Source organism: Alosa alosa, chromosome 8 (assembly GCF_017589495.1).
Source record: "Alosa alosa isolate M-15738 ecotype Scorff River chromosome 8, AALO_Geno_1.1, whole genome shotgun sequence".
NCBI lineage: Eukaryota > Metazoa > Chordata > Actinopteri > Clupeiformes > Clupeidae > Alosa > Alosa alosa.
The window spans coordinates 176,645-198,970 of record NC_063196.1 but is presented as its reverse complement, the minus strand read 5'-3'; the positions used below and the strand labels follow the sequence as shown (position 1 = coordinate 198,970).

At 39.6% G+C, this 22,326-nt stretch overlaps 1 protein-coding gene across 1 annotated transcript in view; it reads right to left on the bottom strand.

Annotated features, from left to right (window-relative positions):
- Positions 1-22,326, bottom strand: part of lbr (lamin B receptor) — a 71,757-nt gene that overhangs the window by 17,922 nt on the left and 31,509 nt on the right. The window contains exons 5-12 of the mRNA XM_048250342.1: positions 18,390-18,540; positions 15,259-15,455; positions 14,642-14,696; positions 13,881-14,075; positions 7,766-7,869; positions 7,476-7,601; positions 1,534-1,702; positions 187-267 (exon numbers count right to left, since the gene is read on the bottom strand). Coding sequence (XP_048106299.1) covers positions 187-267; positions 1,534-1,702; positions 7,476-7,601; positions 7,766-7,869; positions 13,881-14,075; positions 14,642-14,696; positions 15,259-15,455; positions 18,390-18,540 — 1,078 coding nt within the window. The remainder of the gene's footprint in view (positions 1-186; positions 268-1,533; positions 1,703-7,475; positions 7,602-7,765; positions 7,870-13,880; positions 14,076-14,641; positions 14,697-15,258; positions 15,456-18,389; positions 18,541-22,326) is intronic.

The window sequence follows — 22,326 nt, the reverse complement described above, 5'->3', positions numbered from 1 at the left end:
GTCAAGGTTGTTTGGTGTAAGGTGGCCATTATGTTTTTTTTCCTCTTCATGACGCATTTTTTGACTGATGCGACTTACACTCTGGAGTGACTTAGTCCAAAAAATACGGTACATTTTCCCCCTAAAACATCTTCAATTACACACCTGTGCATTACAGAATAATGGGTTACAAAATGCTGTTCTTACGGATATGTGATGGATCAGACGGGTTTCTTCTGAAATTATTTTTCTGAGAGTTTGCCTTGCGAAATATATAATATCCAATACCTGAAGAAAAGAACATTTAATTTCAAGAAATGCATATTTATAAATTAAATTAAACTAATCAAATACAACATTATCAGCAGGGATGCAAACACATGTGTGGTGAAAAAAGAGAGAAACACGACTGACCCCCTTTGATTCAGTTTTCCTACAGTTTTAAATAAAGGCAGCCGTGGCCCACTGGTTAGCACTCCGGACCTGTAACCGAAGGGTTGCCGGTTCGATCCCCGACCAGTGGGAACGGCTGAAGTGCCCTTGAGCAAGGCACCTAACCCCTCACTGCTCCCCGAGCGCCGCTGTTGTAGCAGGCAGCTCACTGCGCCGGGATTGGTGTGTGCTTCACCTCACTGAGTGGCAGAATAATTGTATTATTGTACCGTTCTGGATGATCAGTCAGATGGCCACGCCAGTGTCAGCTGAACGAAAGCTTACACACTAATCAAGTCCACCTTTGCGTGTTAAAACTTCGAGCTGAAGTAGGCTAGCTATACTACAGAGGTAAGCTGTGCAACGCGAACTGAGAGAGTTGCCTCCCAACGCAGTGAGTGTAGCCTATATTTTCTTAACTGCTATTGATACGATAGGCTACATCTACCGCTCCTTTGCTACATGATCAAATATTATCGATGAAGGGAGGTTCAGAAGCACTGGACATTAACCAGCAGGCCCATATGAGAAACGCTCTGGTTCCTCTGGTAGCCCGTGGTAGATGACGTGAAAAAATCCCTGATGATCATACCCCTCCCTCCTAACCTGACCCTAGCCAGATGAATTTCGCTCCGCCTAGCTCCACTCATCCATCTGGAACCGATCCATTGAAGTGTTGCTTCAGAAGGCTGGGCCTAATCAAAAAATGCTTGCATATGATTGAATAAGCCACTTGTCCATCATCTATTGACGTGCTACTTCAACCACTCACATCGAAGCCAACCCGTGACGCTAATAACAGTGTCACAGTCGCTTCTACGCTATGTCACATCTATGAAACTCCCGCCCTGCGTCCTGATTGGCTGAACCATAAAGTCGTTTGCAGAAATCACTCTCAATGGAAGAGGTCCCAGATGGATGTGAGTGAAGCTAGGCGGAGCTATAGCGGAACGAAATTCATCTGGCTAGGGTCAGGTTACCTCCCTCCCCCTTAAAAAAAACTCTTCGGATCTGCACGATTCACACAAGTCGCCCAAACTGACGTGAAAAAAGCGGGAGGCGCTGAAACGCCGTGTTTGCATCCCTGTTACCCTGAAATTAGGCATTTTTAACTTAATTTACCTTTGATGGTGATGATGACTGCAACGAATAACTTCGATAGCTCACTTGGGTGATTTACCAAGTAGTGTGCTTGACAGGTAAAAGTGAAAGGGACCCATACCAGGTCTCCAAAGGCCAACATGAATCCAAAGCCATCATGAACTATATCCATAGTCGTAAGAATCTTTTCCTAAAATTGAAAAGGTAAATTAGTAGTACCAAAACTGATATTGCAACTTTGTCGGACACCTCTAGGTTCAAGCTGACAACCTTCCAGTATTAATATTTAACATGTGTTCTAGCCAAGTTGTCAGCTTAGAAAAATATTTATTTTTTTGTACATTCGATCACTGTATTCTTAAAGGTAAAATCAGATATTGTTCAAAGTGCTCCCTTATAATCCAATTTATGTGCAAGCATGATCTTAAAAATTAGTAATCAAATATAGCAGCAAGCAGCTATGAATATAAAACTAGGACACCTGCGAGTTCATACAGCAAATATGAAACAAATCTGATGAAACTTCTAGGAAAGGTAGAAGTAAGAAATGGGGGGCCCTGTGGTAGAACAGGCTTCAGCATACCATGTACAGGCCCAAGTGCCCACGTGGACCCAGGTTTGAATCTGACCTACAGTTATATCCCGATCCCACCCAATCTCTCTCTCCCACTTACTTCCTGTCTCACTCTTCACTGTCCTATACGAAAAGGCAAAAAGCCCCCCAAAAAATATACTTAAAAAAAGTGTGCTTGTGCTCAAGCAGTGCTTGCATTTAGCAAGCACAGTATTATTACTGTACGTACACACCGCCTCCGACTTGAGCTGCAAAAGAAGCTCTGACCGCCTGACAAGGACGCTTGTCAAAAAGTACGAGGAAGCTTTTGACGCTTTGACCGCTCTGACGTGGCAGCACTCTACGTTGCTGGTTGTTTGCCTTCTGAACTGTGTCATAGCTCATTACCATAAAGTTGACCAACTCTCTGCTTGACGCTCTGGTCACTCAACGCGCCCAAAACCCAGCACCGACGGATTTGCCGCTTCTTGCAGCTGAGAGAAGCTGGCTTCCATTGAAAATGAATGACTTCCTGTATCTTTTGCAGCTGAGTCGGCAGCGGTGTGCACGTACAGTTAGTATACTTTTTTTCTTGCTCAAGTGCACAGCATTGTGAAGCTGCTTGCACACTATTGTCTTTTTTCAGTTTTCTTATCATTATCATTATTCCCTTTCACCTGTTTTTGGCACCACGACAGCTCCTTGAGCTTTTGAGATATTGACACCGATTCAACTTTGACACACACATCCTGAGCTGGTGTAATATTTGGGGATGCCCAATACCATTTTTTTCAAACCGAGTACGAGCATTTACAGCTGTGTACTTGCTGATACTGAGTACCGATACCGATACTTCACCACAAAATAACTAGCATAAAATTACAATGAATTTTCTTCTCCGCACTGGTTGTTACAATAAGCCTAAAATACATAGTAATGAGTATCAAATAAAATGTATAATAGCAGGCTATTTCAAACATAAATTAAACAAAACAAAAATAAACCAACAATTATGTCTAAAACAAGCCTCCACACTGGCACTGTCTCTATATCTTAATTAAACAAACTATTTACTAGACTAGTCTCGCTCACTAAAATCCGATAGGGCAACAATACATGTTCCCACGTGACCCTAAAGAGACCTTTGTTAAACTGGTGTGGCTCCTTTAAGTGCATATAGCGAGTGATAGCAAGTGTGTGCTTCTCAATGAGAGGGGAAATGAGAGAAGATGCTGCTACTCCTGCCGCAGAGCCTGTCTATACTAATTGCTGCCAAAGCAGAGTTAGTGAAGGAGACTTATGCATTGTTTAAACTATTGGCCATTGAATAAAGTGGTGATTTCTCGCACAATATGTCTTGCATTTGCCTGTTGCTTATGACCTACTGTTGAAGTGAATTGGCCGCTGACTTCGGTTTTGGAGGATATAACGTTCCAACTAACGTTACAATCTGGAGCAGAGGCAGGAAAGCGTAATTTTTCTCAGTAAAAATTACAAAATGTGAGCTAACAAAACACTATGCAAAAAAATGTAAAATCAATTGCGTGCTGCACAGATTAAATATTAAATGACAAATTGAAAGCCATTGTATTTCAGATAAATTATATTTCAAACACTATGATCAGTATTATATTTCAAACACACAGAACTATGAGACTTATGGGAGATAATAGCCTATATTAATTTGATAAGTATGACCACCTACACCTAAACAATAATTTGAAGTGAAACCTTTTAACCTAAGAGTGGTGTAGGCTATAGCCACTCTTTGAATATCATTTTGAATCATCATCAGTTGCTAGGTTCTGGGGGACGGCTGGTGATTACGCCCGCTCCGCCTGGCATCATGTTTTTGTTTGTTTTTTCTGTAATGTTCGTAATTTTATGTAATGTTCTGTTTTTTTTTTGTATTTATTTGTCAAGTTAAATGTTTTCACCTTTTATTTACGTTATTATTTTCGATAGTTTTGTGTTATTCTTGGTCCTTTTTTCTGGCTGATAACTAACGGTAACGTTAGTTTCTATTCGACTGGGCTGATGAGCTTGCCTTGACTAGCCGTCACTCTTCCATCTGACGCAGCACATCCTCTGTCTGGACTCGTCTGGACGGAAAGATTGCTCAGGGCAATGGGCCTACTCTGCGAGAGATCTGCAGCTGCCACGACCACCGAGCTGCGGCTAATCTGCGAGCTGCCATAACGTTAACGTATAACGGTAGCCTCTGACGCTGGGTGCCTGCAGTCTGGATTGAGTGCTGAGGTGGGGAGCTCTGATGGCGACGTCGGGAGCCATGAAGCAACAAACGGTCCTTGCTAAAGCCACCGGGCTGCTGATCAGCAGGAAAATCGCCCATCATGACTTCAGACTGTTGTTCTTCCGGTGCTCTGCTCTCCAGACTGCCAGTAAATTGGACTAATTCTGCCAGTAAATTGGACTAATATATTAGTATTATTATTTTATTTATTTATTTTCAATTTGCTGTGTTGTCTGTCTTGTATGTCTTAGTGTCACGGGAACACTGCCGACTAGGCCGCTCCGTCCGGCATCTTTTGTGTTTGTTATTAGGGCCCGAGCACCGAAGGGCGCAAGGCCCTATTGTTTTTGTAAGGATTATTATTAGGGCCCGAGCACCAACGGTGCGCGAGGCGAGAGGTGCGAAGCCCTATTGTTTTTGGAAAGATTATTATTAGGGCCCGAGCACCGAAGGGCGCAAGGCCCTATTGTTTTTGTAAGGATGTAACATGCCATTAGCCACGCCCACAGGAAGTGAGGTAATTGGAATTTTGTGCATTTTTTTAATACCCTTCCACATAAACAATAAATGAGTCTTAATTCACCATGCATGGCTTGACATTTTTAAATTTCACAGGTCATTGAAGACCATGTTAATGATAATATTCACATGCCCATAATGCATGTTTGGCATAGCGCCACCAACTGGCAACAGAAAGAATGACAATTATACTGATGTCATATAATCAATTTGAACATACTCCTCCTAGACGGTTTGTCAGATTCATTTGAAATTGGGCAAATATTATGCCAAGATGTCGCTGATGTTAAATTGTGAAGGTATTTTTGAATGTTGTAATATATTTGATATGATTTTGATATCTCACCACATAAACAGGAAATGTGTCATAAATCACAGTGCATTGAATGAATGGTCTGAAACTTCTCAGGTTAATAGATATCATGATTATGATGATATCCAGACACCCAATGGGCCTGCCTGGCATAGCGCCACCACCTGGCCAAGCAGGAAATGTGCCAGAAATGGAAAATGCCTTAAGTGATTGATCTGAAACTTTATAAAATATTGGATATCATTATTGTGATGCTTATTCACATGCGTAATTCACAGGCCTAGCATAGCGCCATCATCTGGCCAAGCAAGAAATGTGCCAGAAATGCTCTATGCTTTGAATAAATGGTCTGAAACTTCTCAGGTTAATAGATATTATGATTATTATGATATCCAGACACCCAATGGGCCTGCCTGGCATAGCGCCACCACCTGGTCAAGCAGGAAATGTGCCAGAAATGGACAATACCTTAAGTGATTGATCTGAAACTTTACAAACATTTTGGATATCATTATTGTGATGATATTCACATGTGTAATTTCAATGCCTAACATAGCGCCACCATCTGGCCAACCAAAAAGTGTATCAGAAATGTTCTTTGCTTAAAATGAATGGTCTGAAATTTCTCAGGTTAATACATATTATGATTATGATGACACCCAATGGGCCTGCCTTGCATTAAGCCCCCACCTGGCCAAACGAGTAAATGTGGCAGAAAATAAAATACAAAAACAAATAGCACACGCATCAAATATGTACATTTCAGAAACTCACCACGTCGGTGCTTTGTTGGATTCTGACATGTCACAGGTTGCGGCCCGCAGGTGCTCGGGCCCGCCATTGCCGCTTGCGGCTATATTTTTTTTTTAAATGTTTTTGTCATGTGGTGTCAACGCTGGCGACTACGCCGCTCCGTCTGGCATTTTTTGTCTTATTGACTTTTGTTTTTTGTCAAAGTCCTGTATGTGGAGTGCTTTGGGTTGCACTTTGTGCATGTTAAATGCGGTATACTAAATAAAATCGACTTGACTCGAATAGCCAATGTCAAAGTTGTTTTGAGGTTATGCTATTTATTCACTCATTTTGTTCAAGAGTGAAGACAATCGAACTAGTAATTGAATTCAAACCATGATCATTGTTGTTTAAATATATGCTTTCATTATTCTCCAATTTATGTAGGCAACTATCTAATTTTTTCTCTCAATGTTCAAATTTTATGAGTTTCGATGAAAATCCTGTACATGACGGTTGTAAATCCAATAGAAATCCTCTATCCTCCCCTTAATTTTATGACATAATCCTCTTTTCATCAATCTATTGTTTTGGTCTACTTTTCTACTTTTTATTATGAAGATTCCTGGATGTATCTTTCCACCTACTGTAGCTCATGTGGCTGGAAGGAAAATCTTCATGATGTAACAAAAAGATGGAAACACACTGCTATGCAAGCTGACCAGTCAAAAACACATTATGACAACTGTCTAGCTACTTAGTCACCTCAGTAATCACAACATTTGGGTATTCCCAGCCAATACAGCTATTCCCCAACAGATCAGCATCCAACTTGCCTCATCTTCACTGACCCCAGCTAAAACGGCACGTAACTTTAATGTCACAACTGATGACCAACTAAATTTCTCTGAGCATGTTGCCTCAGTCACAGTCATGTTGTTTTTTTTATTCTATACAGTATTAATAAGACCTTATCCACCACAATATGCCACAAAACGTGTCATGCAGGCCATGGTTCTTTCAAAACTAGACTATTACAATGCATTGTTAGCTGGCCTGCTTGTGTAGTAAGACCACCACAGATGATTCAAAATGCAGCAGCATATTTGGTCTTTAATCAGTCAAAGAAAACACACAAACTCCTATGTTAGTTACTCTAATTCTAGCAGCTATAGGAAGCCAAGGTAAATTAAAACATTCACTTTGGCCAACAGGACACTGGATCTGCACCCTGCCATTTCAACTCCATGGTCCAACTCCATGATCGAACCGGCAACCCTCCGGTTACAAGCCCGAAGCCCTAACCAGTAGGCCACGACTGCCCTCAAAACTGCCCTTGCGTGCTATAAAGGCATGACTATTGCCTACAGTGGCAACCGTGTGATAAGCGGGATAACAACCTTCGAGGTGTCCTGCTAAATGGAATTAATGGACTTGGGCGGAGAAAACTTCTTTGCCTCTCCCTCGTCCATTAATTCCATATAGGACACCTTGGTGTCATTATCCCTTACTTAATGCTGTAGTATTTGGCACTTTTGTCCAAAGGGACTTATATTGTATACAAACACTATCATAAACCAGAGCCACTTCACCTCATGCCAAAGTCCATCTGCAACCCAAAGTAACTGGAAGATGTTCACCAGCAACATGGCTGGTGAGGGAAAGTCGAGCTTCTGCACCTTCATCTCAGCAAGCAGCATGGCAAAGTTGATAACAAGCTAGAGAAATTTGAGATAGATAGATAAGTGACATTCCCATGAAATAATACAGTGTGAGAGGGGACATTTTAACACTGAATTTGAATGTATAAAGAAACAAGGGTCTAGCATTGATGGAAACCAACACATTTGAAATAAGCAAACCCCAAGAGAGAGACACTTACCCAGCCAATTAAACCTGGACGCATTTCACAGAAGAATTTCACATCAAAGTTCCTGATACGTGGATTCAGTTCCCGGCCCATGAAGAAGTCATGAAACAAATATCCTACGGAATCAATTGCAGAAACTTCAACCTATGGACATTAGTGTCACCTCACCCAGGGTTCTTGCGGGTTTCAGTAAGTCAAATTTAATACATTTTTATGACATCAAGACTATAAAGATTTAAATTTAAGACCTACACGACCCATTACCAAAGAAATATTCAAATCAAAGAAATTCTGAAAAAATAATTTTATTTCAGTGAATTTCAGGTCATTGAAAAAGCGTTAATTTAATTTACTAATAAAGCAATCACCTTCCTCACCCAATAACGTCTACAACTAGGCTACTCAAGGAAAAACATCTGTGTCACGTGCAAAAAGCCCCAAATGAAAATAGGCTAAAACAAATAGAATAGATTTCATCTCATATTTATTTACATTATAAAACAGAAAAGGAAGTCTTCGCAATAACTGAATCAGGGAACATCACTTAAAGGAGAATTCCGGTGTGATATTGACCTAAAGTGTGTTGAAACATGATACCGAGTGTGAACATGTCTCATAGCTCACCTCGGCTCAGATTTCTGAGTGCAGGGGACAAGCCGAGGTGAGCTATGAGAAATACATTCACACTTGGTATCATGTTTCAACACACTTTAGGTCAAAATCACAACGAAATTATCTTTTAAAAGAGATCATTAATCTCACTATTGTTATTAAATAAGTGGTGTTTCGTCACCGTGTGTAGTAAGTCGTTCGACAGAGGTGCAATGATATTGCGCTGGAGACCGGAGGGACCAGGCATTAAAGCCTGTGTTGCAGGTTAACCACCACTGTTGATTAATGGGTACATAAAGCACTCAATATATGTATATCATTTTTAAAAATGTCTCCAAATGGTGTTAAATGCCAGTTTTTGTTGTTTTTAGCATTAGGGTCAGTGACAGATAAGGGTTGGTAAGATGAGAAAATTAAAAATCTGTTTAAACCTTTAAAACAAAACATGCCTGAGGTTTGCTAAAGTGTATATTTTGTATTTCTGTTGTATTCATATTATTTAATATGACGTGTATACTATTTTTTAACAAAAGATAGAACTAACAGCCTGTTAAATTGTCAAATGGTGTAACCACAAAAATGACAAATATCTAATATCACACACCTCCTAGAGTTCATGCAATTGCTCTCATGAAATTATTAGTTTATTTTGTAATATCCTATGAGAATATGTTTTATTATATTTATTTCTAAATTTAAATTATATGGGTTTTACATTGTACTGAGCAAGACTATATGCTGTAAACCTTGTTTTATGTCTATTCTTTGACCATTTGAGTAAAAATGGTTTAAACAACCATTATTACAGTCCAGTAGAGTATTAAATCATTATCCATATTAACTTTTTTGTACATTATTAGTCTTTTAGACAAAATACTGGTTACACCAATTGACATAAATCGGTTACACCAATTGACCATAAAACATTTATAGCAATAGGACAATAAATTGACACAGAAAGGCATCAAGGTAAACTGAATTAGATATTTTGATATGTATTCATGTCATTAATCATATTTAATATCAAATATCATTTCATAACATCAATGAAGAAACTTGTGTTCTATTTGATTTCACTTCAGTTCTCATACAAATCAGTCTATACCCATTATTTTCAAAGAGAGCGAGATAAAGGGCCCTATTTTCGCGATGCAAAACCTGGCGCAAAGCGTTTTATTATCCTGACGCAAAGTTTTTTCCTGTCTTACACTTCACTTTTATTAAATAATGCGCCCAGGGGTGTGGCAATTACCGACATAAGGTGTGGTCTGGCACATGATCTAAAAATCGCCATCTTACACCATCTAAAAAGCATTACGCCACTGACCAAGAAAAGCCTGGTCTATAGCGAAAGGCGCATATGAAACACAGCTGAAGACTCACTGTCAGGAGATGTAAGCAGCAATTCCTCTGCAGAATAAATGTCTGTAGGTTATTTATTCAGTCATTCCAACATTATAGTGGGAAGTTTTGCTTTTTGCTGGTAATCCCTTGTCAGTCAATGGTGAAAGTAATTAACTGTGTATAACTGTTTTGTCGTTGACTATAACACCACGGTGAAGTTAGTTTCACTTTGCCTACGAGTTCAATTAATAGACAAGTGCAGATGTGTGTAGCCTTAGTCTGCTAGGTTTTAGTAAAGGGCTTAGTGGAATACCTGTTCTTGCGTACAAGCAGATTCCTTCAAATACACCGCTGACTATCAAAATACTGATGCGCTGTTTGATGTTGCCCTGCTTGCTGTTAAAGGGAATGACAGATGTCCTCCTCATTAGTTTAAAGGATGTTAAGCCCAAAACACACCCATGACTGATTAAGAAACATAAGAGCCGCCTTTTTGCGCCAGGCACCTGACGTTTGATAACAAAACCACCCCGAATGTGGACTGGAAAACCCCTAAATGTATTTATGCTGTTTGCTCCTGACCATGCATTTTAGATTGCTAAATTAGGGCCCAAAGTGTGTGTGAGAGAGATTAAGAGTGAGTGAAAGAGTGGGTATGATCATTTCTTAACAACCAACCAACAGCAGGATCTGCGTTCACATGCACTCTGTGGCGAGACAAGTTTTCCTTGCTTGTAAGTGCCATCCATTGGGGGACAAGAGGTACATTTTATATATAATAAATGTATTTATATTATTTATTTATAATTTGAACATACTGTTTACATACATCATAATAAAATAATTATGAAAGTTTAAATTTAAAATGAAAAGCTTTGACATTTCAAAAAATGCTTAAATTGCAATCTAATTAAACCCTGTTGTTCATGCTAAACAGTAAGTCACTATTTAAATTATAAAAAATAATATAATTGCCACCTAAAATTACATACTCTTGGCCCTGAATCGGATCAAACTGGTCTCACACAGAAAAGAGTCAAATGGTGTAACCTTGCCTGGCCATGGCCTAAAAACACTACTTTAAGAGAGTTGCTAACCTTGACTCATAGCAGTTGGGGTTTTGAAGGGTCCTACTCTGACACAATTTCCTGTCACATGATCCTCTGACATAATTCATACAAAATTGCTCCTTAAATGGTGGTTACACCATTTGACATTTCAAGTGGTTGATGTGACAGACACGATTCCTCATATTAATTAAAACATTCAGAACAATGGGGTTTCATTACTTGTATTAAATATAGAAAAGTTCTTGTGTAAGATCATGTCCGATTATTTTAGAAGGGATTTTGGAGAGAATTTCACATTTTTTTCAGCAAGTGTAATTATTTGGTTCATGTTTTTGTGGTTACACCGTGTTGACTTTTTTTACCCAAATTCAGTTAATACTCTTTCAAAATTAAATAAATCCAAAACTTAGGGTTTGGTGAAAATGATATTTGAAAATAATTTGTCAAATTATTTTCAAATTTTAACAATTTTAAATGTATGTAACTGTACATAAATGTACATGAAAAAATAAGCGTCACGTCATTGACCCATTAGCGGGTTTTTTTTACGCAATTCGGTGATGACGTCACTTTGGGGACTACATGATCTGCGCTTCATTCATTTCAATGCATTTCAATGGACATCGCGGTTACACTTTCAACATAAAGTTTGTCTATTTACACTTGAATTTAGGTCACAGCATTTATATCACAGCTACCCTATGATCTACCAATGGTAATAACGATTGCCTGATATCAATTTAGAAATTTTTCTGAATTTCGGGATGTCTCGTTTTTGGAGGGTATGTTTTACATTCATTCCTATGGGAAGCGGTCGGCGGTTACACTTTCAACATAAAGTTTGTATATTTACACTTCCGAATTTCGTTACAGCATTTATATGACAACGACCCTATGGTCTAACAAAGATAACAATGTCTTCCGATTTTAGTTTAATGCAATTTTCTGAATTTGAGAGGCCTCGTTATGAGGCTACATAATGCACCTATTCAGTTCAATGCATTATGCTTATAACGTTGACACTTTTTTTGTTACTGTCAGTGAACAGCACCGAGTGAAAGTCAACATTTTCTTTATATCTACAGATAGTGATCATGTCGTTAGTTCAGATAAGTAGGCTACCGGGCAAACTTAGTCAGAAGATCAGAATATAAAGCATCATGATAGCTAGCTATGGGCTAACTTTTTAGTCCCACCTGTGAGCCACCCCAGTTGTTGCAAACTTAGCTTCTAGCCGCCTCAGATTAGGCTGGTCGTGTCTTCAGCATGAATATTTTCGATAACTACTGCTCGTGATTGATTGCCATTGACATCGTCAGGGTACGGCTTACCAAAGAGGGAGATAATATGGGCAAGTCGCCGTCCCGATGGAAACTGTGGTGGAGAGCTGCAGTAACTAGGGAAGCGAGTGCATTTTGGCCGCTGGTCGAGGAGCTCCCCCCGTGACCAGCATATGACATGATCTATCTAGCTATCTATCTACCTGTCTATATACATATCTAGGCTATCTATAGCCTATTTATTCTAGTCTATTTATCTATAATCTGCGCTATCCTATTGCATGCATGTGGCATGTGACTCCAGAGTCCCTAATTGAATAGTTTTTTTTGTTTTTTTTTTGTGTAAAGTTTGCAGCGAGCCTCGTACCTGGAGCTGGCTACTGCTTGTAACCAAAAGCGGAAATCGCTGTGATCTAGCCATGTCTCGTTGAAAGTACACTTTCCCATTTTCCACACGTAGCCGAAGTTTAACAAACTCGGAGAAGACGCAAACGTATTTTGCGGGCAGGTATAGCATTTATCACAGGATTTGAAGTTTAATCACCGCGTACGTACCAATACCAATATCCCCCAGAAAGAACTACAATAAACCCGAACCAATATTCTGAGGGCAGCGTTCTGCTAGTTTTGTTAGCAATAAAGTATCGAGTCGCAGCCTACAAAGCGGAGATACTTTTTTGCTACGTTGTAATAACTTCCTGCGGCCGGCGTTTCCGGAAATGAACGAGGTAAAACCTTTTTAGACCTGATTAAATGAAATTTAAAGGGGTGGTTCAGGATTTTGGACATAGGACCTCATTTCCAAGTTAGCAAGTGTGATATTTATCAGTGGAGACCGTTTTCAACACGTTTCATCCAGTCCATCTATTTGCAGGGTTCGCAGGTGCTAGGCTAGCTGAAGTCAACGGTATGTGTTAGCCTGCCAATAAAAATAGTCTTACCCACTCCACAGTACACCCGAGGCAAATAAATTAGAACACCAGGCTATCGATGCAAATGTCTGTTGATAGAATAGTGTTAGAAATAAAACTACCCTCCTGCGACTTCTAGTCAGGTGTGACATATATATCAAAATATATATAATTTAACATGTTTTTATGTTTGTTAATTCATACGGAGTGACGCACCCTACATGAAATTACCGTCTATCCCGCCCCTTGGACTGAGCACTGCGAACGGTGAGTGCCCAGACCCTACATTTTAATGTGGGTCTGGCTCGTCAGGCTACAAGTCTGGCATACTTTGTCAGAGATTAGGGCCTGCACTATGCCTAAAACACTCGTGCATATGTAGGCTTAAATCTTCAAATTATGGCCGGGATTCTATTTATAGCCGGTCCTCATATTTGGACAAATAGCCTACAAGCTAGGGTATCAATTGACTATATTGTTTCGATTTAACTCAGTAAAATAAAAGAGCTCTTAATATTTTATATTGTTTAATGCTGATGCCAAAGAAAAGTCGTTGTCCTACACTGGGTCTCCAACATGTCGATCTCAAGCTACCAGTGGCTTGCCACCCCCTTCTGACCTTGCCAGAGGCTGAGGGCAGTACTAGCCTAAAATTTAAACACAATTTTGTTGCTGGCCATAATTTGAGGATTTACAATATTCTGTTTCTTAAACATTCCTCACCTGACATGCATGAAAACATTTGAACACAAAACTCACAGCCATAGGTTATTTTGAGAATGATGCCTTTCTCTTCAGAATTGGCCTAACCATTAAAACGAGGCAGATATGACGAGGCATTGAAGCTGTAGCTGTAACGCAACACAAAAAAGGGACTGAACAACAGTTTATTTTGCTGAACTGCACTCACCAGAGTTCCCACTAGGAGCCCGCTCTTCCTCAGAGAGAAGGCGTGAGCGAGTGTAAAGATAAATACTCAAAAGAACCGACATAATCAATGCTGATGAATAGAACTGTAGAAAATGAGTATGAATGTAAGTGAGGTCCATCTCCTGCTGCACAGCAATGCCAACAAACACACCAGTGATGAGCAGTGCATGGAAGCCTGTGAGAAGATACACAAAAGAACATCACCAGCAACTGAAATAGGCACTTAACTTCAAATACACCTTCTAGGGTTAAACATGTTTCCAAACTACATTTAAAAAAATTAATAAAAAAAATGCATCTTAGGATAGCGTGTCTGGCTGAACGGTCTCAACTTAGGAATTTCCCAAGTGAAGAATCCTCGGTTAGGATTTCATAGACCCTGTCCAAAATTCAAAATAACTGCCAAAATGGTTTGGTTTGAAAAATGTAGTATAAAGAATAATCTATTAATACTGTTAAAACGACAATACGGTCAATCTTAAAAGTGGCGGGTCTGTACTAATTATGCTTTAAAACAAAAATTTGACTCGGGTACATTCAAAAAAAGACCGTAGGTTGCATTTTGGCGAGAGTTACGCTTTAAAACTGGTAGCCACACCTTCACACAACTTCTTTCGTGACAAGCCACCTGCTACTGTTACAGATTCAGATAAAGCAAATGTACAGACTCATAGACTCAGATTAAAGTACTATTGGGTACTGTTACGCATTTCTTCATTAGAAAACCAATAAGAAGCTTACCATTAACCCTATACTTCAGTTTCTTTCCAGTCTTTAAAGGCATTCCATCAACAACCTGTAAGATCATCATAAGAATACATGTTTACTTTTCTCATTTGAACATACAGCGGGGAAAATAAGTATCAAACACATCAATTTTATTTTTTTTCAGTAAGTATACATTTTCATGACATTTTCACCAGACATTAGTATTAACTTAGGTAATCCACACAAAACATCCAAACATTAATGTCCATAAGTAGAGTTGAGTGAAAAAGTAGAATGGCACATAGAGCAAGAAATCAGTGGTGGGGTGGAAAAAATTCATGATGGGTCAATATCTAATTTTGGTTTGTAATAAAAGTGTGAAATGTATAGCCAAAGTGCACAGTTCTTGTTAATTTCCAGCTAAGCCACCCCACTAAAGAAGCTACAAAAAGGTTAATTAGGTATCAAGAGTTATTAGGGAATCATAAAGTAACATTCTTACAGTTAGACAGCCCCCTGGCAAACCACTGGCTTGCTGTTACTTTATTCTAACTGCATGACTACATATGATTAGTTTGCTGAGATTAAGTAACTGCCCTATATTTAGAGAGGTTGAGAGCTGTAACAGAAATGTGCCTGTCATGGATTACCTTCCCAAATGGCAGCATATACAGCAAAGCCTGAAAAAACAGCCAGAAGATGACCAGGCCAAACACTTGCCAGTCCCACAGAACCTCAGCAGAGGGAAAGCTGGCAGGCAGTGCCAGTAGACCGGTATCTTTAATGGAAACTTGAAGAAGGAGAAGCAGCACAACAGACGGCAGGAACAGTAGCATACCAAATGTGCCTACAAAGAAAAGGGGAAAAAATAGAGTTAAAAAGTTGTAATAGAAAGCAGATTAAGAAAGAAAACTGATCTTCATACTTTTGTATTTGTACACATTTCTATGTCTGTGCATTTCTTCACCTCACTGCTCCTCTATACCCAGAACTATGATGTAGTAGTAGGCCTTCTACACTTCAGCGGTTGAGAGTGTTCTAACTGGTAGCATCATCACCTGGTATGGTGATGGGTAAGAGAGTAGTGCGCTCAGCTGAACGTACTATAAGAACTCAACTCCCTGCTCTACAAGATATCTATTCCAGAAGAGTACTCCTAAGAGCCCAAAAGATTCTGAAGGACTCTTCTCATCCTAACAATGGATTATTCCTACCGCTGAAATCAAGAAGACGCTATATGTAGTCTTAAAGCCAGAACTGAGAGACTCAGGAGAAGTTTTTATCCCCAGGCCATCCGAACTCTGAACTCACACTATACTGACTTTGCACACATTCACTCCTCAGCACTCTCAAACATTTCCCAACTCTGAACTCACACTATACTGACTTGCACTCATTCACTACTCAGCACTCATGACCCCCCCACACACACACCCCACACACACACATATCTGACTTTCTCCAACTTTTGCACATCTCCATAGAACTTTTTATTTATTATTTTTGATTTCTCCTCCATCTACCCATGTCCTTGATTGCCTAGCCTTTCTGCCCCCCCCCCCTTCATACACAGCACATTATTTCATCAGGAAGCTTCTCCAACACACATCCCCAACATACTTACAGCACACTGCCCCCAATACACAGCACATTGTCTCATGAGGAAGCTTCCCCAACACACATATTGCACACTGCCCTCTCCCCACATACACAGCACACTATCCCATCTCCCCGGTCATCCCCCCAACACACACACCAAGACCCCTGGCAGTTGGGTTAGCCCCTTGAGCCGTGGATCTGCCCAAGGTTTCTTCCTTGGTAAGGGAGTTTTTCCTTGCCCCTGTTGCTCTTGGGTGCTCCTGTTGGTGCCCCCCACCCAATCCCAATCCTCCCCCCCCTTTTTTATGCAGCCCTTGCCACTTAATCTACTAAACCACTCTTCTACTGCACTCCCCCCCCCCCCCATTAATGCACAAATAGGCTGACACCAGACATAATTTCACTGCATTTCTTACTTCCAGTAACTATATGCATGTGACAATAAACTTCCTTGTATCCTTGTAGTAAGACAAATGTTAAAGGGATGATCGAACAAAGGTGAAATACTCTGTACAGTTCTACTACACATTCTGTGATGTTCACACAGAAGGTATGCAACTTAAACCAGGGATGGGCAACTGGCTGCCCTCCTCCTCACTCAGTGCGGCCCGCGGATCAATTTTGACATGTCATTAAAATGTTTGTTTCGCATGGATTTTACCACATCTGCACATCCTTATTGTAATGATACGCAGGGGTGCCTTAATACCACCCGAGGCCCCTGGGCTATATGTTTTTTAAAACATGTTTTTCAAAACTGCTAAAAATGATTAGCTAGGTTAGCTAAGTAACATGGTTAGCATTGCTAGCATAGTTAGCAAAACTACTAGAAAATGTTAGTTAAGTTAGCTAAGTAGCATGGTTAGCATTGCTAGCACTACTATAAAACATTAGCTAAGTAACATGGTTAGCAGAATTACAAATCTTAGCATAACTGCTAGCAAACATTAGAGCCATTCCAACTTTCAGTTATCGTCAAATATCTACCTATACACAGCCATTAAACTATTTGAATATCAACATTCATTAAACTGCTAGAAAACGTTTGCTAAGTAACATGGTTAGCATTGCTAGCACTGCTATAAAACATTAGCTAAGTAACATGGTTAGCATAGTTAAAAATCTTATAGTAAAAACTATCTACTGTCCATCAACAACTTTTAAACTATCTACATTCAGCTTTTAAACAGTCTACTTTTAAACTATCAACTTTTATTAAGCTATGCAACCACCATGTCTATCCTAGCATCACCGTAGTAACCATCTCTGTATTATCTGTTTTAACTATACATGATATTTTACATCACAACTTTAGCATTTTCATGCACTGGTAATTCCTTGGAATTGCATTTCTAGTTTCACTCCTCGGCTCAGCGGACCAGCAGTGTCCACGTTGCGTCGCATAGTTTGAGAAACTCTGATATAGACCACAATTTGTAGCACATCCTCAAAGTGGTCTCCTTTAGGTTAGTCGACACGGTCACCGCTAGGCTAGAAGGAGGGGGTTTAAAGGGATGGGAAAAGATCTGGGCACAGTTCTTCCACAATAGAATTGTCTCTGCGAGGCAATGAGCAATGATGCACGTTACTTTTACCCCGATATCCCGGGGAACCAGCTAAACGGATGAAGACAGCGCTGCAATGTTGGAGGGCAGTACACATTGGTCGTAGTGTTATCCGATTGCGTCGAAGTCCGAAATCATTCAGAGTAAACATGGTCTAGTGTTATGCAATTGCGTGCAGTGAGATTTTTAAATGCATGCTTGTTGCCGCCCCTCGAGTTGGGCCATTACATTGTTCGTGGCCAGACCCTTTCTAGATTACCAGGGTCTGGATTTTCCAGGCTAATGGTGCCCGACTTCGAACAGTGACCACAAACATTTTCTTTACTGCAGCCGCAGTACCATTGACAGTGAATGAAACGAAGCAAACGTATAGGTCATAGTGTGACATTGGCAATGTGGCAATTGACAGTGTGGCAATTCATATTCACAATACTTACTAAAATGTAATAATATTATTTTATTGCATTTGTGTTAGTTGTTTGAAGAGTTGTTTATTCTTATAGCATTTCATCTTTACGAGAAGTACCAATAACACTACCTTGTGAAGGGTACTGTGAAACAATAAATAATCAATATTTGAAGCATTTGCTTCCTTTTTGAAGTGTACACAATCCTACCAATCCTGCCACCAAACTCCAGCTCCTCTGTTTTCAATGTTGTAGAGTCTTCATCCACCTTCTTCATCTCTTCAGCCTGCTTGGGGTCACCATCCTTTCGACGACGCAGATTGTAACGTCCACTGCTCCGCTGCTCAGACTCTATATTTGGCTTTTGAGAGGAACAGTTAAATTTGAAATGAGATGGCTGGCTGTCAAATTGCCATCAACTTAATATTTAAAAGATGGAAAACTAGGATAATATTTAAAAGATGGAAAACTAGGCTAATCTAAAATGGGTGAAATGTGTGCCATAGCTCTAGGTTCTTACCAAAAACAACCCTGAATAGACAACAAATTTGAGCTTTTTGTGAATGTCAGCTTTCTAGAGTGGACCACAAAATACACATTGAAATACATGACCATGAGAGTGCTTTTCCCTTGTCAGCTTGGTCTTTGTACAAAAAGGCACAAGCGCACAAATGCCTTGTGTAAAACCTATACTAGGTCACGCACAACAACGTAGCAAGCTAAATATAACAGGACATGTGCTCCCCATTTTTCATTATCTGCATCTATTATCCCTTTTGAAGTTTCTTAGACAAGCTACACGCATGTGGCAATAAACAGACTGCAAAGGTTTCAGAGATTCGAGAGAGAACTGCACTCAACACTCCATTTAGTTTTCATTTGTGTGTTTACTACAGGAGCATCCTAACCTCCAAAAGTCTGCAAGTCTAGAAGTCTGAAATATAACTTTATACTTTGATCATTTCCCAGTAGCCGTACAGTACGCTGTGTTTGGAAAATAGGGTCCCGCTGGATGTTCGTGTAAAAATTGATTTTTTTTGTGCATATTTTGCTAGTATAGAGTTTAAGGAACAATATTTTTTGTCTTCAAATTTTCACGATCCATCTTTAGTGTTTTTTTCTGTATGTTCTAAAATAAGCGATTATATTTAGACCAAAAACTTTCTGCACACAAATCCCCCAGTTAATGTAGAAAGGTTATTGGTTCTAAAAAAAATATCCATAGTTTTCTCACTTTGAGTGCCTGAAAAGTGTAAACACCTCCTTCCTATGTCAAAAACGATTTCTTAATCTTTGCTTTCTTTGACCTGCCATGTCATTCTATTGTCTACCTTAAGATAAATTTGTCTTGGAAATAACCTATAAGAGTACAGGCATCCCACATGTAACAGAGCTACACAGCACACACTGAAGAGCACACACAGCACACTCTGAAGAGCACACACAGTAAGTTGCTAGAAGGATAGCTTTGCTAGCTTGATTTGCTAGCTTAATTGCTGAGGCTGGCTTGAGGAGACATGGCTAGGGTTGCAAAGGGGCGGAAAATTTCCGGTAAATTTCCGGAAACTTACCGGAAACTTTCCATGGGAAGTTAAGCTGGGGAATTTTGGAAATATTCCAAATTAGAAACTTTCATGGAATTAAAGGAAATTATGGGAATTAATGGGAATTTACGGGAATTAACTGGGAATTTTTGGTAACTCCTACCGTTTCATATACAGACATTAACATTTTGTTTCGTAATAAGCAATATGATTTGTTTGTTCGTATTTTCGCTTAGCATACAAAGATGGCTAACACGCTAGCGGGAATCCCATTCTCTGCCTATGGTTTACTAGCGTGCTAAGCTAGCAACACTGAAACCACTGAACTGCCCAAGATGCACCACGCCACTCAACAAAATCCAATTGGTTGGAACATTGAATGACAATCAGTTTGTTCAGTTAGAATCCCAGAAAATGGTAAAACAAATAAAAATATGACACAACATACCACCCCAACCAAACCTTATAGATTATGTAAATTATATATAAGTTGTCAAGCTTAATCAGACAGATTAATCGTCCCATTACAGTTTATGCAAAATGACGTACACCCATTTGAATGAAGACTGTTTGCAAACTTCCACCAGTTATTCCCACGAGATGACATTTTCACTGGGAATTTATTTTCCCCATGCACATGAACGCATCATAGGCTACTAGACATAAAGGAAACCTATGCTGATTGCTGTGTGCATGGGATTGATGTGTGCAGGGTAGAAATTTGACTGAAATTGCATTAAATCAGGTTGTTTTAACTAATATTATGCTGCAAGATGGGGTTTTGTCCACTACATTTAAGTTCCCTGTTATAGACTAACTTGCCATATTAAAAATTCCCAGTTTATTCCCATTAATTCCCGTTTATTCCTGTTAATTTCCGTATATTCCCGTTAATTCCCATGGAAAGTTTCCAACTTTGAAAATTCCCGAAATGTTGCAACCCTAGACATGGCCAAGGAACTTGCTTCATTTGTGACAAAGAGTTGAAGTGTTCTGACAAGAATTCAAAGTTCACACCTTGTCCAAACTCTGAGAATACCGTCAGTAATATATTATTCCATGCTAAAAAGACAAGCACTGCTGGTGACCACCGTTTTGCTAGCTTCTGCAACAAGGAACAGAGCTTCTGTGCAGGTTTCCATTGGAATTGCTATAGAAGCTATACACAGCATTGAAATTGACCATGGATACCAATGATATTTGGATTTGGACTTGTACGAGCGAGCAGTTAAGTTAAGGGAATCTGCAAAATATCATGATAAACTGATACTGCGCATGGGTGAACTACACACTATATTTGCAGCATTGAAAAGCCTAGGGAGATTCATTGAAGGGTCTGGCTTGGAGCAGATATGGATTGAAAAAGGACCGTATGGACCTGCCACAGTTCGACAGGTGCTCAGCGGGAAACACTATAAACGGGGCCTGGAGGCTCACATAGTCACATATCTAGCTTTGAAAAATGTGCTTATACAGTCACTGGCAGACACTGAGGAGAATGTTTCTCCCCTGATGCAATCAGTTGGGCAGGAGATAAACTTGATGGGATCAACTGATCCATCAGACAAATCCCAAGACTTCTTAACCATTCATCAGATAGCAGCTTATTGTGAGGTTATCAGAAATCGTATAGGTGATACGGACACATCACCACAAGCAATTTTTTTACACATCTACATGAAACAAGTTGAGAATATACTGCAATTCAATAGGGCAAGCAGAACAGCTAATTGGCCACTGCATCTGGCCAGTCTGGATCAAATGGCAAAATATTTTTTTGCCCATGATCTGTACAAGTATGCCCGATTTTCTTCCTATTATCTTGCTGACATGATGGCTATGAAAGATGAAGATCCTTCTTCATGGACAGCTTTGCAGAATGATGCAATGTCTGTCTTCAAAACAGACATTCCATTTTGTGGCCTTGGAATTGACCATGCATTAGAACAGGAAATCAGACGGCTAAAGGTTTCTGGTGGAATTACTGGCTTAACCCTTAGAACCCGATGGACACACTTGAAGCACTGATGGACTTACCCCACGTTTTTGTCTGTTTTTGTGGCAAAGCATGTTTATAATCCAATGCTATTGTGTATTTCTCTATTCATAATCCGGTTTTGACATTCTAACAAATTCCTGCATGGCATCCAATTCAAGGCTCACATTGCATCCCAATTTGTTCAACAAATCATTATGAGTGCATACACACAGGCTAACACGCACACTCGGGTCAAGTCAGGTCAGATAAGTTACAGTGTTACAGATATGGAGTGCAGAAAGGTCATTTTTCATCACTAAATAAAAAATGGCATATATTTCCGTAAATCACACCACATATTTCTGTAAATTGCTCAGCCCCAGAGTATCCCTCCAACATGGCAATTATATTGTCCGATTCAGGACAGTCTGCCCTACACACACATGAAATGCATGTAGATCTATGAGCTTTCTGTGGTGAGATACATGTCAAAATATACAAATTTTTATAATACGCTTTTTATACTTTAATTCTTTAAAAATCGAAATAAAATCAATGCTAGTACTAATACATGAAATGATCTGGCAGATCTGGATAGGCTAGACTCTGCTGAAAAAAAACAATA